Source organism: Sycon ciliatum, chromosome 2, assembly GCF_964019385.1.
Source record: "Sycon ciliatum chromosome 2, ocSycCili1.1, whole genome shotgun sequence".
Lineage (NCBI taxonomy): Eukaryota > Metazoa > Porifera > Calcarea > Leucosolenida > Sycettidae > Sycon > Sycon ciliatum.
This window is the reverse complement of record NC_088644.1, coordinates 26394203-26411948: the sequence shown is the minus strand read 5'-3', so window position 1 is coordinate 26411948 and position 17746 is coordinate 26394203. Positions and strand designations below refer to the sequence as shown.

The 17746-nt window shown below is 47.8% G+C and overlaps 1 protein-coding gene across 1 annotated transcript; it reads right to left on the bottom strand.

Annotated features, from left to right (window-relative positions):
• Positions 1-148: 148 nt before the first annotated feature.
• LOC135809414 (protein Wnt-4-like) lies at positions 149-16777 on the bottom strand. The gene is made up of 4 exons (XM_065322760.1): positions 15317-16777; positions 14360-14760; positions 1944-2215; positions 149-1172 (listed from the first exon to the last, which is right to left on the bottom strand). The coding sequence occupies exons 1-4, from the start codon at positions 15529-15531 to the stop codon at positions 702-704; spliced, it is 1359 nt and encodes a 452-aa protein (XP_065178832.1). The 5' UTR covers positions 15532-16777; the 3' UTR covers positions 149-701.
• Positions 16778-17746: the final 969 nt, after the last annotated feature.

Sequence of the window (17746 nt, the reverse complement as noted above, 5' to 3'; positions counted from 1 at the left end):
GAAAGATGTGTATGTGTGTGTGTGTGTGTGTGTGTGTGTGTGTGTGTGTGTGTGTGTGTGTGTGTGTGTGTGTGTGTGTGAGAGAGAGAGAGAGAGAGAGAGAGAGAGAGAGAGAGAGAGAGAGAGAGAGAGAGAGAGAAGCAAGCGGGATGGCACATACTTGAAATTGTGTTGTTTTTTTCTTTTGCAAGGAAACTTGTGTCACATGAACACAAGGATATTAAAGTGAGACGAATCAAAACTGCACAATGAGAAAATATGGAAGTTTAAAAATTAAATATTTAATCATTGAAAGATCAGAGCACTTGATGCCGCATTGAATGAACAACAAGGGCAGAGCAAATGCAATATATTTATATATAATCAAGCTTTACAAGATTACTCTGTGACTAGTCAGTAAGTGGCTTTAAAAGGTGGCCTAACCCAGTATTGCCCTCTACCGTACTGATTATGTGCATGCAACCACTTAATTTAGAAACGTTTAGAAACGATATATCTCAAGGGATATTTGCACAAGTGCTAGTGGAATTATCATATGCTGATTCTGTCCAATACATATACTGCTCCGAGGCTAGGCGTCAACTCAGTCATGTACACAGGCACATCGCCACTTACACGCTTCCCGGTCACACACACACACACATGCACACACGTCCACATGCACACAGACACACACGCACGCACACATCAGCAGCGCATAATCAGTTGCATGTGTGGCGTTCTTTGTTCTCCAAACACGTCCTGCAGCGTACGTGACAGCACCAGACAAACTTGCACTTGCATTTCTCCTTCTCAGCATAGCGCTGCACATTGAACCCCCGGTTACAACACAAATGATCACAGCCACCATAGCCGGACTTCTTCCCTTTGCATGTTCGGCCAAACGTTCCAAGCGAGCCGGCAGCTGGATCCGACAAGCAGTAATCAGGACTGCGCCGCAGGTACACCAAGTCCTCGGTGGTCAAAGGCAGTGCTGTCGCTGTGGTCCGCTTCACGACCAGGCGAGGTGAGCCTGACGAGCTCATCTTGACGGCAGTGGAACTCTCGTACTTGGCCATCAGAAGGTTGCCGACGACTCGCACCAGAGGCAGACTGTACCAGCAGGTCTGATGCGCACAGGTCCCGGTGAGGCCATGACACTTGCACTGCAGACGCATCAATCGCCGCACGGCCTGCGGCAAAAGAAGCATGCCAGCACTAGATTGTGTCAGTCAAACCAGACTACGTGCCCACTGACATTACACCATTACCTTCCCTTCAAGCTAGCAATGAGCTTTCCGAAAGGCTAGGAATGCGGAGATGTTGAGGTATTGTGACAACTGCGTCACTACAAGCATGTTAATGTAAGTATTCGTATGTTCAAAGTGCAGTATCAATTACAACATCACTTGAATAGGCTTGACTTTATTAACAGTTAAAGTACATTCGTTGAAACTTCATGTTCCTGAGTGCACAGTCCTATGGAACATGCTAATCTGACCACTGCCCTACAGGCATTTTACCTACGGAGTAAGGCAAAGCGAGTCCATACTCAATTCTGATCGTTAGGGGCAGGGTGTGTTTGATTAATTAAGGCCAGTCCTCTTGTTTCGAACAGCTCAACATAGTTTGGGCAATCCTAATCTTCCTCGGCATCCCAATCAAAGTCAGGTTGTACTACTTAAACCCAAACTGCTCTGGGGGGGGGGGGGGGGGGGGGGCGGGGAGAGGGGGTAATTATCTTCGCACATATTGGGAATCGAATTAGCAACCTCACGTTCAGAAAGCCAATGCTCTGAACACTTTGCCAACCACCCACCAATTTTGAAAGTACAGGCACACAACTGGCCTTGGTTCCCCGCCACATGCTCAACGGGCATCACTGGAGATGAGTATCTATGGCCTCTCATGAATGACTATCTTACTGATGAGTATCTATGGCCTCTCATGAATGACTATCTTACCAATCTTCCTGCTTCATTGTTCCAGAGCGTGCTTTTTGATTTCGGTGTGGATGTGTCCGTCTCGCCGGCATCTAGGAACTGTTTGCTAAGCTCATATCCTTTGACATAGTTGTCACTGCAAGATCCCCACGTCCAGTTGACAGCTTCATTCCTCGTCCAAGTCGTATCACAGCCACACCAACGGGGCGCGTGACCTCGGCTGCATGTCCGTGCAATGGCCAGTGTGGCACCGGCTGATTGAATGGAGTGCACAAACGCCGTCTCTTGGCTCCCTGCATGTCAGCCAAACCAGAGAGAACATGAAAAACAGGTCGCAAGACTTGAATATGCAAAGGATTCAGACTGAGAATGTTGTACATGTAGAAATAGTGTAAGAACCGTTTCACCGCCTTCCCAACTGCCAAAGTGATCATATTACATGAAAACATACCGACACTTGACATTTCCAGCAGCCTGAAGTGATTGTTGACTTGATTTGTTTGTCAGGAACTCATTCAACTCACATGCATCCGCAAAAAAACGATGGGTCCAAGCATGCAGAAGTATTATGTACTCTTACTGCCACTGCTGGGCAGCTGTTTCAGATCTTGTTCCACTCCCACCTGCAAGCAACCCTCTTCTACGCCACATCAGAGGTGATAATTTATGCCACAGCTTTGCTACAATCGATGGCTGTAATGATGGGAAATTTCGGGAGATAGAGGAAGGTCAAGCCTTCAGTGTCGAATTTCCCCTTGGCGAAGTGTTTACATGAAACTCTAGCCCTGGTACTTCAACATTTCAATTACACATGCAAATTAATAACGTTACAATTGTAAAACGCAGCACTAATCATAGTCACTCATCTGTATCATTCTGCTATTGCAGCAAGCCGGTAAATAGGCGCGTCCGTGAGAACCTTTCCAGCCCGCCGGCGCAACACAATCAATATGTGTTTCGTATATTAGTGTTTACGTCTCCCATGCCATGCCAGCGAGTGAAGGTTCTTTACCGAGCAGAGACTGCCGAGGAGGCCTACGTTGGTTAGGAAGAACTAAACTTCCCAAGAAAGAATCAACACCTGAATCATGTGAATGGTGCGACTGGGGCACTGGGCCACTGGCACGAAGGTCGGTTCAAGTGGGTGTAGGAAGGAACGCGTTTAGCCTCGGGCCATGAATCTGCCAATGCCACATGTACACACGGTCACGGATAGTGGGACAGCAGTGAGTCGAGCAACTACATTGTACAGTGTAAAACGTCACTCAGGTGAAAACAGAACATCATGCTCAGGAGAAGGGATCGGGAGTGGATAAATCATGCCACAAGACTTAGTGTAGAACCAGACCGCTGTACCGGCCGTCGATGCAAACTCTGCGACTTTCATGATTTTTTCAGCGCTGCTTGATATACACAATCCTACACAGTTGCGAGGGCAAGACGCTCTGAATGAGTCTGATCTTGCCCGAGGTCGAGACGCCCGAGGGGCGGAGCCCCGAGCCGAGGGCAAGATCTCGAGAATATTGTATTTTGTATGTACATGTATGTATGATTGATTGTATTTGTTTGTTTTTAAATTCTTTTTACATCGCAAGTCAAACGGGCAATCATGCCCAATGACTGTTATGATGACGATGGAAAGGGAGAAAAGATAACCTGGATAAGCTAAGTGGAGCGAAGAAAACAGTGACGAGATGTGGTAGAGCAGGACAACTACCGGTACTAGTACATTGTAGAGGGGAATACTAGGCTGTGAGATCCCAAGTACATGTACATGTATTGTGTATTAATTTTGTTTTATGTATAAATGCATTGCGGACAATCATGCCCAAACGGATGAAAGATAGGATAACCTGGATAGGTGGAGTAAAGAAAACAGTGAGCCTAGAGATCTCTCGGGAATTCGGGATAGGAAACATCCTACGTAGCATTAGCGCGTCGCGGTTAGGAGTTGAATGATTTGTGCTCATTGGTTGTCAATATTGATCTGCCTCGTGAATATGGCCCCCAGCTGTTTTGCCAATCTTGACCACGCTGAGTTTCTGATTCATTTGGCGGGCATCGGCGGAAGCAGATCATCGGCAAGATTGCCTGTACGAGCTGAGAAATCAATTGTAGTGAGATAGTTTCTTCCGAGGTCTTCCGTGCTGCCGATGATAACACAGTTCCACTGATTACTCTAGGAAGCGCTATCCATTGTTGCAGTGACAGTGAAGCGGAAGCCGAAAGGAAAGGCATTGTTACTCTGCATGATGGATTGGATCATCATGATACTGTATTGCCTATATCGTGATACTGTATTGCCTATATCGTGATACTGTATTGCCTATATCGTGATACTGTATTGCCTATATCGTGATACTGTATTGCCTATATCGTGATACTGTATTGCCTATATCGTGATACTGTATTGCCTATATCGTGATACTGTATTGCCTATATCGTGATACTGTATTGCCTATATCGTGATACTGTATTGCCTATATCGTGATACTGTATTGCCTATATCGTGATACTGTATTGCCTATATCGTGATACTGTATTGCCTATATCGTGATACTGTATTGCCTATTGCGGTACAGGTTAGTACTGGTAGTTCATTACCTGCGACGTCTGGTAGTTAGAGTGGCTTCTGACAGTATTACTTCAGTATGTTAATGATCTTACCAGAGTACAGGAGCTGGGATGCAGCTCACGACTTACAGACAGTCTGAGCTACTCATTCCTGTCGCTTCTTCGATGTCCTTCGAAAGAACTGAGTCCCAATCGGCGAGAAAAGTCGATCAGCATGCATGTTGTAGCTAGCAGTCAAGCACTTGCAGAACTCACGATCATCACCACGTATGGTCGTCTAAATGTGCCTCACCGGAACAGCTTGTTGTGCACTTCCAAGAGTATAACTTGTAACGTAACTACTGTAGTCTTGATTCATGTACTAGTACTTCGAAGTACACTGTACACGATTCTACTGTACACGACTCTACTGTACACGATTCTACTGTACATAGCATAAGGAAAACTGAAAACGGAAAGAGTCTGGCATGCTTTAACCGGTGAAGTCTGCAACACACCAGGGAGTGGTTTATACAGGTATTATGATTGTACATTATTGTACTCGTATGACTCCCTGCATCACTCCAAGCCCACACTGGGGCCACAGACAGTGCTAGTAGTGTGCATTGATTGCCAGTGACAATCCAAACTTCAACCTGCCTACATTTTGTAGACCTGAACTAGGGTGGACAAAGGAAGTCCTTTTGGGCTTGGTGGGGCACAGTTCGTCTATTGTCTTCTCGCAGTGTGGGGCCGGCGACGCAATTCTTACCATCAGGAAAGGCCAACTCTCAGAAAGCGACTTGATGCAAAGCAGGATCATCACTGGCCAGACATACATTGTCAGCGAGTCATGCAATCGTCTTCTACCATAGTACCAATAGGACTTCTGCGGGGTCGTAAGGGCGAGAAACGGGTCATCTGGCACGTTCATGGAAGACGATCATCGAGTTCGAGCAGTTCAAGTCGGCGTGATCTGTGCATAAGACTATGAGATGAAACACGCCAAGTACCAGTAGTAGTTGGACCAGATGGACGTGAGACGCTGGACCCTAGACCTGTGACCGCCATGTCAGTCCTAATCAGGCATCCTTTGTTCTTCGTTCAGAGCGTGACCCGGCAGAATCAGGAAATCAAGAGAGACTTCTTCAAGGCAGATGCCTCCCAATCAACGAGCAAGGAACAATGGATATGCAAGAGTACGTGTACGTGTCAGGGGCTCTCCTAAGAAACAGACACCATTTTCACGATTGCTCTGCTCCAGAGGAATGTGAACATTGGCTCCAGGCTAAATATAGAAGGCCATTTGATTGCATTCACGTAGGCTCTGGAGCAATAGAGCTGTTAATCATGTTCCTTGGCTTGAGGAACTGCAGACCTGCTTCCCGAGCTATTGACCTGTGTCATGAGGTTGCGGCTATCCAGCTGAGTGTGTCAACCTTTTCTCCCTGTCACCTGTAGGTCCAAGCAAGAGTGCCCCCTGGACGGTCTCGCGTTCCAACTAATATCATGTTACTTCCAACAAATGGGACTAGAAGTATGTTATGACGCAGTGCATTGTGATGAAAGATGCATGAGAACAGAAATGTAGAAGAGAGAGAGAGAGAGAGAGAGAGAGAGAGAGAGAGAGAGAGAGAGAGAGAGAGAGAGAGAGAGAGAGAGAGAGAGAGAGAGACAGAGAGAGAGACAGAGAGACAGAGAGACAGAGAGACAGAGAGACAGAGAGACAGAGACAGAGACAGAGACAGACAGATAGAGATAGATAGATAGAGAGAGAGAGAGAGAGAGAGAGAGAGAGAGAGAGAGAGAGAGAGAGAGAGAGAGAGAGAGAGAGAGAGAGAGAGAGAGAGAGAGAGAGAGAGAGAGAGAGAGAGAGAGAGAGAGAGAGAGAGACAGAGAGAGACAGAGACAGAGACAGAGACAGGGAGAGACAGTGAGAGACAGAGAGAGAGACAGAGAGACAGAGAGAGACAGAGAGAGACAGAGAGAGACAGAGAGAGAGAAGGAAGGAAAGAAAGAAAGAAGGGAAAGGGGGCCATAAACAGAAGCAGAAAGCGACAACTAGGAGGCGGCAGAAGAGGCCCGGGGAAGTACAGACTTGGGTCGGCAAATCCAGAGAAGGGGAGCACTGATATCAAGAAGTCTCTTGTCTGTTAAAACATGACATCTTCTTCCATAATATATTATGCAATGAAGCATTATCTATCCAGATCTCGCTGTCTGCATCAATGATAATTATTACTAGTGCCAGTAGTGGGTCAAGTGACGCATCCGATTAGCCTCTACTGCAGCACGAACCGGTAGAACACCCCTACAACATACATAACGTGTGTACATGTACATGTACATCAATGATATTATGTTCGACTTAAGTAAAGTAAAAGTAAATTATCGTGTCCGTTCCCGAAGGGAACTCACGACGGCCGCTAACACCCGATAAACCCTATGTTCGACTTATGGTCACAGCATTCTGGTTCTTGCGGTGCAGATGCTCTGCTATTTCCCTGTTGTCAGTCATGTGAGGTAAATCAGCGCTGGCAACAGACCCGTTATGAGACACAGAGTATCCACTACAGGGTGACGGTGCAAAACATCCTGTCTTTCATGTAAGACCCATTAATCCAATTTGTGGCATGTACATGTACATGACTATTGTAGATAATGCAAGTCAGACCCCTTGAGCCAAAATGCTATAATTACTTCATTATTTGGTTTATATCACGCGTAGTGTGGGCAGATCTGCGGTACATCCACTTGCTGTGACTTTACTCATGCACGGAATTAATTAAGTTAGTAATAAGTAAGTAACTAACTAAGTTACTTAGACGAGTAGACCAACTCCATACCATATCGTTTACATGTACATGTAAGTCACACAACTACTCGTAGACGGTATGGAGTATTCCTGTTCGTTCATTTAGCATATCCCTTTGTGCAGGGCAGTGTGGCCCTTTGTTGATAATACTGATCGTATAATCGAATGCAATCTGTCGATATCGGCAGATAATCTTATTAGCGACTAAACACTCCATGCTTCACCACAATCTACCCAACGAAGCCATTGTCCTGTCGTTTTTCAGCATTCCGAAGGAAAAACTAAAAATTAGTGAAGCTGACAGCATTGCAGCATCATGTACATGTACATGTAATATTATCCGCAGTTGACACTCGGATACGGCTCAGATCGCTCCAGGAAAAAGTCCTTTTCGTTTTCGCATCGATGCAACATACAATGTAGCTCCCTCCCACACTGGACCCACAGTCAGGCCACAGTCCTGACGTTTGCCAATTTTGTCAGAGGGTATTTAATTATTATTTGAAAGAAACGAAGCGTGTGTGGTAAGCCAGTGGAGTGGTTTCCAATGTACGCGCCGCAGGTGGGTAGTCTTGATAGCATTAGTGACGTCGGTCACTGCCCCTATCAATATCGTGTATGTGACCAGATCTCTTCGGAGGCACTTCAGATTGCATTTTAAGCCAGGGGTAATAGACTAATGATTGGCAAAGGCAAAACCTTCCACGCTCATGTGACTGTGTTCCCGAACTGACAATGCACTCTAGCAGTTCTTCTCAGACTGGCCAAGCAGTCCTGCAAGTGACCAAGCTGTGCAGAACTTGATGATCTGCCTGCTCAACACACCTTCATACACCCCTTGCAGTGCTCCATGACTCCTACTCCTATTAGTCCATCGGCCAAATCTCAGAAAGGGCCTCTTTCGGCGAAGGTGATGCACTGAAGCTCCAACTAAACGCCCTTTGGCACACTAGCTCATGAGACCCCATAGAATACGAATCCGTTTGTTGGACGTTGCCAATCCAGTCCAGGATAGTCGAACTGGGTCGAATACCTTCTTCCGATTTTCGTAATTTCGTCCACCATTACATCTTTCTCATCGACTTTTTTTCGCTTGGCGAATGTTCTTGAGCCGCTGAGCAGAATCTACGCACGCTCGAACACTTGAAATGCCTGCATGTTGACGGTTCGCAAGATTCTAGCGAGCTTGGTGGAAATCTATTATTTATTTTGGAATTTTTGGGGGAATCTGAATTAGAACGGTAGAATATATAGAAGCTCATTCGGAGAAGACGGCGTGTCGCCGCTGTCGGATTGTCGCTACTGTGTTTCAGACGTATTTGCTTGAACGTGTTATTGAGGATGGACAGAAGATGAAGTGACGGCTTTCTTGAACACGGACGTTTTGTCTACATTGTAGCTGAAACATCTCATCTGGCGTCTAGAACGCAATTATTATGAGTTGTGAGTGCCAGCTGAGCTGAACACAAGCTGGACACCATTCGTCAGCTGGGAATTTGCATCGAAGCTCTTGATAGCCACGATAAGCATAATTATACAGAGGTAACCTTGTTTGACTCAATACGCATGCAGGTCACTGGTGATACCACTACGGCACTAGTGGCACTACAATGACGTAAATGGTGCAAAATTGATGCAACAGCGAATATGTACTTCGTACAATCACGAACAATTGTAAGGCAAGTGTTCATGCCTGTCATAGAAGAATTTCAGCCCGGAAGTCTTGTTGTCATGGTCATAAATAATACAGGACTTGAGTTGGCTCTGGACATAAACACACTTGTGGTGAATACGGTCATTATTGCGAGAAAAATATTTAGCCATTGTATGCACCTGATGCCGCACTACAAGCAATATTTCATGTACATGTATGTGAGACTCAATTGCATCCACAAGGCCGTAGATGCATGTAAGCACACAATGCTGTACAGTATAAGTAGTAGTCGACATGTGGTGCCTTCCTGCTGCACATGCACATGCCGCAAGTTGGCAACGACACATGACCTATCTGCACCGCACTGCGTGAGCTTAGAAAGGAATATTGCACTGTCACGCATAGTGCTATTTGTGTTCCGATATCATTAAGCCGGTATACATGTACTAGTATCCTTATACATGTACCTGGTCACTCGATAGGCGATGCCGACTGTACTAATCTTATCCATATTACCCGATAGGCTATAGCACACTGCGTCAGATCACTATGCAACAAAACAAGAGCTTTGGAGCGAATATACACTGAAGCAAAGTAGGTTTCAACGGTACAGCACTAGTCACGATGAGGGGAGTTACGAGGATGGTTAGGCCGTGACACATAGATAATGATTGTTAATGATTCATGCACGGTGGAAAATTACCACCAATGGCGATGATATTGCTTTCACAACAATGACATCAGTAGGAGTAGTGACACAACCTTACTGCTCCAAGTAGGATTTACAAGCGAGTGAAGGGAGAGCAGACTGGTCTAATAGCAGACCGGGTCTACGCAAGGAAGTAATCGGCATCAGAGGTGAGCTTGCACATCAGAAAACAGATGATGATCACCAAACACAGAGAAGTTGGCTATGTGTGTGTTTGTGTCACTGTGTGTGCATGTGTGTGTGTGTGTGCATGTGTGTTTGTGTGTATGCGCGCACATCTGTGTGCGAGAGAGAGGCAGACAGGCAGATAGCATATGGTGGGAGGGACCAAGGTCTGACCTCAGAGTTAAATGCTGACGGTGTGGAATAGCAACAGTGCGAAATCGGGCAGGGTGGTTAATGGCCCACACTGGAGCCGAGTAGGAGCGCCAGTGGTTGAGGGCTAGCACAGGAGTAGCAGCAGCTCCAGCCTAGGAAGATCAGCTTCTGGATGAAAATCTCCCGGACACAGTAGGTACCAAGCTTCACTAGCAGGTTGCCGGCAGGGGTGCACGGCGAGCACCCGTACAACCCTCAAGCCACCAGAGCCGCAGTACTTGGACACGATCCAGGTGCTTACCCGCCAACAATGCTGAGAAGGCACTGGAGCCATACAGGAACTTATGATCGAGCATGACCACAGACTTGAAATACAGAGTCCGGCGTTGAATACTGAGACAGCGACGTCTCCTCCACAGAACACCACTCAGCCCCACCATTGCATTATTTTTACTTTTTCATGATTTTTACCACACAGCACTCGATGCAACATTTACCAGTGACTAAATAACTCCGCGTCTCCGACCATAACTGCAGCGTTCCCGTGAGCCTGTTGGATTTCCGTCAGCCTGTTGAGATTATCTTCATCTCGTCACATGTGAGCCTGTGTGTTTCATCCGTATCGTGGCACAATTACACAGACACGATTTCCAACTCAGGCCGGTTCCGTTGCTCGAAGGGTTGGCGGTAAGAATTGCTACGCCGTCTGTGGCTGCATGGGAACTTGGCGAGTCGTCGTCTTTCTCCATAAATCCTGATCGTCACGCGAACAACAGCCACTATTGCCTAAAAACTACGACACAACAGTATCAAGCTCGCCCCAGCAGAAGGACACGAATGACGAGCGCTAAGACGGAGAAAGAGAGACAGGGTTAGCGAGAGCTGACTAGTGCAGGTACGCTGTCATCTCCTGAGGTGGTGGGCGAAGCAGCGAAGTGAAACGAAGGAAGATAGAACTTATTAGAAGGCATACGGAGGCACCAAAACCTATTGCCTGTCACATACTAAGTGCCATTTAGGGTTGACAGCTGTCAGCTGACAGCCTCAAAAATTTGAAAATCTGCTCAAAAAACTCTCGATCAGAACTCTGCGCACTCTCAAATGGAGCGCACAGTAAAAAACTCGGCGACGAAGAACGCTTCGTACCGACGCCCTGGACTGAATTCGACACGTCCAACAAACGGAATAGTGTTCTCTGATATATTCTCTACGTGCTGGGTATGGTCGCGTTTAGTTGGAAGCTCAGTGCATCACCACTTACGATTTTGAGACTTGACCGATGGACTATATTCCACGGTTCACACAGTACTACTGGGTCTGGTATTGGATCCTCTTCCTTCTTGCTTCAGGCCTTGATTCAACCCTCTTTCACCCTCTTCGGCTTTCTTTTTTTCAGTTCCTCTTGCCTCACCGTCCCCTGCCGTCGTAGCCGGACTGCAATGAATTTTATAGTTGAGGTGTGTGTGGTGACAGTTGACAGTTGTAATTCGATTGCAAAATGATCGCCCACTCGCCCCAGAGCATACACGCACTTTGGACGAACTGGTCATCCCTAAGGGCCCATGCCAAGAGTCTCGCACGAATAACTCTCCTCCGTGCATGATACATGTATAATGTTTCTAGGTTGCCGCATCATGGAAATCTCTACTGGTGCTGTACTGAACTTCGGCCATTTTTTTAAGGTGAAAACATAACAATGCGGCAGCATCGGGCTGACACAGGCCTCGACAAGTGAGTGATTGTACATGTACGTACAAGATCGGCATTGAAAAATCCAGCCAGGGATATCAAGTGCACATACCCCATACTCTTGGTAAGATTAGCCCAGAGTCCAGGACAACTTCATGAACACGTGCATACATGCACATGATAATGTACAGTGCATGCACAATGTATATCCATGAGGAAAGGGAGCAATAGAGAGGTTTCGACCCGCGTGATTTGTGCTCTTACGTGAACGTCAATTTTTTGCGTCGACGCGAGCTCAGAAAGAGCTTTCGTTTCACGTTGCTTGTGAAGCACGTCGTTTCGCTGACGACAGGAGCGAAAACTGGGGGCGAAAACTTCAAAAAGTGAAAAAGTGATTTTTGGTGAGGCCAAAGTCGCACAAATATTATTTATAGCTAGTTTAGGCAAAATCGACAAATCGAGTCAATAATCCCAACCTGATAGCAAGGCTAAATTTGCAAAAACTCGCGTCACGTCGAACGTGAGTTGACCTCAGCTCACGTCATGAACGGGAGTTTCGACGCCAAAATTTGCCACACCGACGTGAAATTTCACGGTGTAGTGCAGAACAACGTGAAGCGAAACCTCTCTAATGCCTTGTCATTTCCGCCGTCACGAGCATACTTCTCCGACCAGTGCCAGTCCACCAAGTGGAGATAATAATAAGTCGGCATATAGATTGGGGACATCATCAAAGCAACACTTCCTTGTGAATCGCGCCACCGGCATTCTTGCTCAGGACATTCCACCATTGCCTCAGTGATCTCTGTCTGCAGTGCAGAGCTGCGTGCGTCTTGACATTTCCTTGCAGGTGCACAGCTTGACAACTCCAGAACGAGAGCGAATGCAAGGCCCACAAGGTCGTTGGTGGCACTTGATGGCGACCGGTTACCTGAACAACTCCTCCGATTTCGGAGAGAACCGAGCGAAAGACTTCGTGTATCGAATCGACCTGCTCTGAACGCCCTGCCAGGAAAGTAGGCTCATCTTTACTTATAAAAGAGAGGCACCTGTGACGTGTGTCTGTGTGTGTGTGTGTGTGTGTGTCACGCTCCTTATAAAGAAGAGGCACCTGTGACGTGTGTTTTTGTGTCACGCTGAAGCGCTGCGGAGCAGCGCTGCCCTGAGCACGCGAAGCGTGCGAACAGTGTAGCACAGTGTAGCTAGCGGCCGCAGAAGCACTGAGCACGCGAAGCGTGCGAATCGTGTAGCTAGCGGAAGCAGCCACAGAAGCACTGAGCACGCGAAGCGTTCGAATCGTGTAGCCACCACAACGTGCTGAGCACGCGAAGCGTGCGAACAGTGTAGGTACGGTGGTAGCGCTTATACTTATAGCAGACACGATCAGTACGAGTAGCAGTAGCAGCCGCGCGCAGAAGCACTGAGCACGCGAAGCGTGCGAATCATGTAGCCTAGCCACCTAGCCTAGGCCATAGGTAGCACTAGCAGCCGCACAAGCGCTGCGGACCACGTGAACCGTTCTCTGCAAATAGAAACATCTGCAACAAAAGGATACAAAAGATCTGCACTGACTGCATGCACTCTGCATCTGATCTGCAGTGAAGAGCGCATCGCACTTTTGTTCGTAAGTAAGTTTATGAATTTTTTGAGCCGCTTCATCCGCCACCAGGTGATGGACAACCCTGACCAGCCTCCCGAAGGTGTAACAGACGTCCCTCCTTCTCCTTCCAACGATGAAGAACCTCCCTCACCAGGACTTCAGCGGTCTGGCCACCACCACGCGCTGAGCACGTGTGCTGTGTTCATGTACTTGCTTCACCCGCACGCCACATTCGGCCAGGCAACGCTGGCGGGGGTGCTGCTAGTCTCTCTATATTCTCCCTGTAGGCCATATGTAATTCTCCATGGCATAACCTTGGAAACGACCTACAAGCTCTTGACGCAACTAGCACTCTAAGTCTCTAGTCTAGACTACTGCTATTGCCATGGTGTCGATCATACAGCCTACTTCCTCAAGCCTGAGAAGAGAAAGTAACAGTTAGTTGTGATTGTGACGGTCAGGCCCTGATGTCCGAGTCATGACATAGCCTGGACAAGCACTTCACTCCATTCCGACACGTTCCACACTGCGAAGGACGGTGCACATCTGCATGGCATCTGCACCTTGTCTCGTTCATTATTGCCACATGCATCTGTGATGCAATATCAGAATGTCTATAGCGCAATGGCTGCCTACGCTTCGGCTCTTACTTATCTTAGTACCAGCAGGTACCACAACACGAGGCCAGTAGATAAAGACAAAAGATCTGGGACAAGGTACGGTGTACCATGGTGTACAGTGTACCGTCATTGCCGCGCCCTGATCAGCTAACTATACTACTGTACTGGATGTACACTACATGATTCACCTAACAAAACACACTTTGAGTTTGAGGTCAGCGTTCTGCCCGGGTTCAGACAATGGTCTACTCCCTAGATCCCTGAAGCTTCGTGTAGTACAAAGGCCACATTCTGACTGGGACGCATTACAATGGGAACAGCCTGGCGGTATACATATAAGGACATGCGTTATAATTTTGGTACAGGCAGCCAACAGCGGCAGTACAGTTCACCTGACAGATCCTGTGTACCTTATGCTTATGATGAACAGTGCAGGCGGTGCACCTGTCCGTCTGTCACCCCGTCCCACCGTCACTCACCTTTGTCGTAGATTTTACTGAAGACGGCCGGGTTGTCCGTGGGGCAGTTCCAGCGCCGGTCTGCGAACTGCTTTCGACACTGGGCCAGTGCAATCTGTGCGCCACTGGCGATGGGCTCCAGAAACACGTAGTTGTCCCTGCACCACAGTCGTTGGCGCTCTGTCAGCCCGGGTAGAAAGCTGCACGCGGCTCGCCCGTCGGGTTCGATACCATCGGTTTCCTCGGCAGGGTCATGACCGCCGACCGCGGACGGTACACTGCTACTAGTGCTGTCAGTGGTTGTTGCATTGCCAGTGGTGCTACTCTCACCCTCACCAATGTCCCACTGCTCTACAGAGGGCCTAACCTCCACAGCCAGTTGTCGATAGTGATGTGCTGTTTGACATTGACCTACCTGGTACCTGGTCGAAAATTACAAACAAGCCACAATAGCAAAGAGATGTGCCTACATGTATATAACCGGCTGAGCATGAACGGCCTAAGCCTTTTGGTGAAACTTGGTACTCTCAGTGCTAACAAGGACGAGTTGATCCGCCCCATGCCCATGTATCCCGAACATCACGCGAGATTACCAGTGAGCTGTTCTAAACCACTACTCATCTGAAGTCTTGACCTCGAGTGTTCCAGTGTAGATGTTGGCTAGCAACCACGACAACCCCTGGATCTACATGTATACAGTTAAACCTGCTGGGCGACAGCCAAATACAAACTCGAGAAAACAATTCAGCATGCACGCGTGCAAGCAAATTTCGGAGGATCCCTTTGCCATCATGCAATCAGAAAGGGCGTCAAACAGGCTTAATACAATTGACCAGATCCATATCATCATCCATATTATCATCGCATTGTAATTAGAATCATTGCCCCATCATCATGTATACTATGCAACAACAACCACCAGTCGCATACAACTAACTTGTAAAGTAGAATAATTACTCTTCATCAAACCACTCTCACCTGTCACTGATCAAGGCAAGCACGAACGCCGCCACTGCCAGAAGCATCCGATTACTTTTCACCATACTCATTGCGTAGGTCACGCAGAGTCCAGAGAGGTAGAAACAGTATTCAAAGAATTTAACCACCCCCAAAGAATTAGGATTTGGAGTGTAGTAATAATTCAGTGCCTCAATGCTGTCGACCAGGAATATCAGACTGACGGTGATGTACATCAAGTTCTTCTCTTTCTACCCAGCTTCAACCCTGAGCTGACGTTGCGTGAGAGATCTGCCGTGAGGCTCAGCAGGAGTTTTAGTCAACAGCCACCATATCAGGAAGGACTAGAGTAGGCATCGCATCCGCAGCAGAATCAGGATTGCCAGCTTAACACCACCGTCGACCTTCGATCGCGCCAGTTTCAACCGATGTCATTTCTCGCCCCGTCATCTCCCGTGTAAGTCCTGCTAGCTACATTTAGGTACAGGGGTACGGGTTAGAGTGAAGCCTACTCTAGCGCTAACTACTGCAGTCTGCAGGATCTAGGAATGAACAACGCCCGCCGAACGCGAGCGGAGCCCAGGGGAAAACAATGACGAGGCTGCGGTTGTAGCGTCAAAAGGGTGCTGTACAATGGTCACGCGATGAAAACATAATGGCAATTCTTTTATGGAGGCTAAGCAGTGCAGTAATGCATTCCCCATATCCACAGTACAACGCTGAGAAAGAACCCTGGTGAGTCTGTGAGACCAGCCTGCCCCGACTTGCCTGGCAGAGCACCAGACGATAGACGCATTTGATACGGGGTGCGCACTCGTAGTGTCCTCACCTTCATACCGCGCTCAACAGATTTCAATTGCGGAGTTTGAAGGGCACACATCACCCAGGATTTTGGGAACATCATGTAACAGTCTCCACCAGTTAATCAGCCCTCAACTCAGCTCAAGGGCCAGGGGAAGAGAACAGAGTCAGTCGTCCACTACACTGCAAACAAGACCATCGTGAACCATAATACGACCAGTGACCACGCACACGCACCTCCTGCTAAGCCTTGAATGGCTTGATAGACAACAGCTTGACCTAGCTCAGCATGTCACGGTGAGTGGAAATGATGAGGCTTCGAGCTGGGAACTCAGAATTGTGAGTCCCTGATACCATGGACACTAGAGAAGTCTAGGAGACCAAGGACTTATAAGTATGGATGCTGAGAGTGTGAGTGTGTCGGATGTACATTGTAAGATGTTCTAGAGTTATGGCGGTTATGCCTTGGAGGCTTCCACCCACTGCTACCACTGACCTTGTCAGTTGCTCCAGACACAGGGCGATCACGTCCGACTGGGAGCTAGGCTTTTAACTCACGTCACTCCTGCGGCACTACGCATAGCACTGGATCTTCCCCCAACTATTCCTCGCACAGAGTATACATGGTGGTGTCGTCGCTGTTACCTACTCATATTAAACGTTAATCGAAGTCTCACGCACAGGGTTTTAGTTGGGTTGTTGACACGCGCACCTGAGCAACCTGTATTCTTCGCTCTTTGGGGAACTGGGAGTGGGATCCCTTTGTACATGTGAATGACGGTACGAATCTAAAGATATCTTTGTGAAAACTGTGTTGCAGAGTGTGGATTGGGTCCTGACGACACTTTATGGCACGTAACCTGTGGCTGCTATTGCACCAGCGCTCTGCTCGTGAAGGTGCCTGGCATCCCCACCATCTCATGTACTAGTAGTAGTACAGTAGTATCTGCATCTTCGGCCACTTCCTTGCGCTATATGTAATAGTATATCAACTTATTATTACTGTGTTGCCACAGATTGATGAACTAAACTAAATGACTAATTCTTCAAGATGCAAACGATTCCACATGACGACGTCGTTCCGTCACCGAGTCACCCATCTCGAGAATAATGGTGTTGACAGCTCCAGGCTGGTACATGACATAGTTACTATTACTACTACTAAGTCAGTGTAGCTCAACGCTCCTTTCGTGTAGGCAACATGAAAACGGGTTCCATGTATTAGTACTTTTGCTGCTGGACTCGGTTAGGGTAGCGATAGCAGTGGTGCAACTGGTGGGAGTCACGGTTCTGTTCGCCATGGGTATTGGCAAAGACAGACCCTCGCTTTGTCTCCTACTACTAGTACTAGTAACCGTTACTACCCCGGCCCCGGGTATAGCTGAGAACAGCGAGGCGAACCAGCCACCTATCACCAGATGATCCTGTTGAGATGACTATCTGCATTGCATTTCCGCTTGGCCCTGGCCCCGCCGGATATTGGAAATGCGCAGAGGTAACAGCAACCCAGCCAGTCCTATTGTGTACGTAATTCGCTTTTTGCGCGGACAGATGGGATTCCGTGCCAGGGTGAAATGTCTTGACGTAGGTGTTTACGAAAGAGGCGAACTCTTCCTCCGTCTCCCTGTACACACGTGGCCAGATGCCACT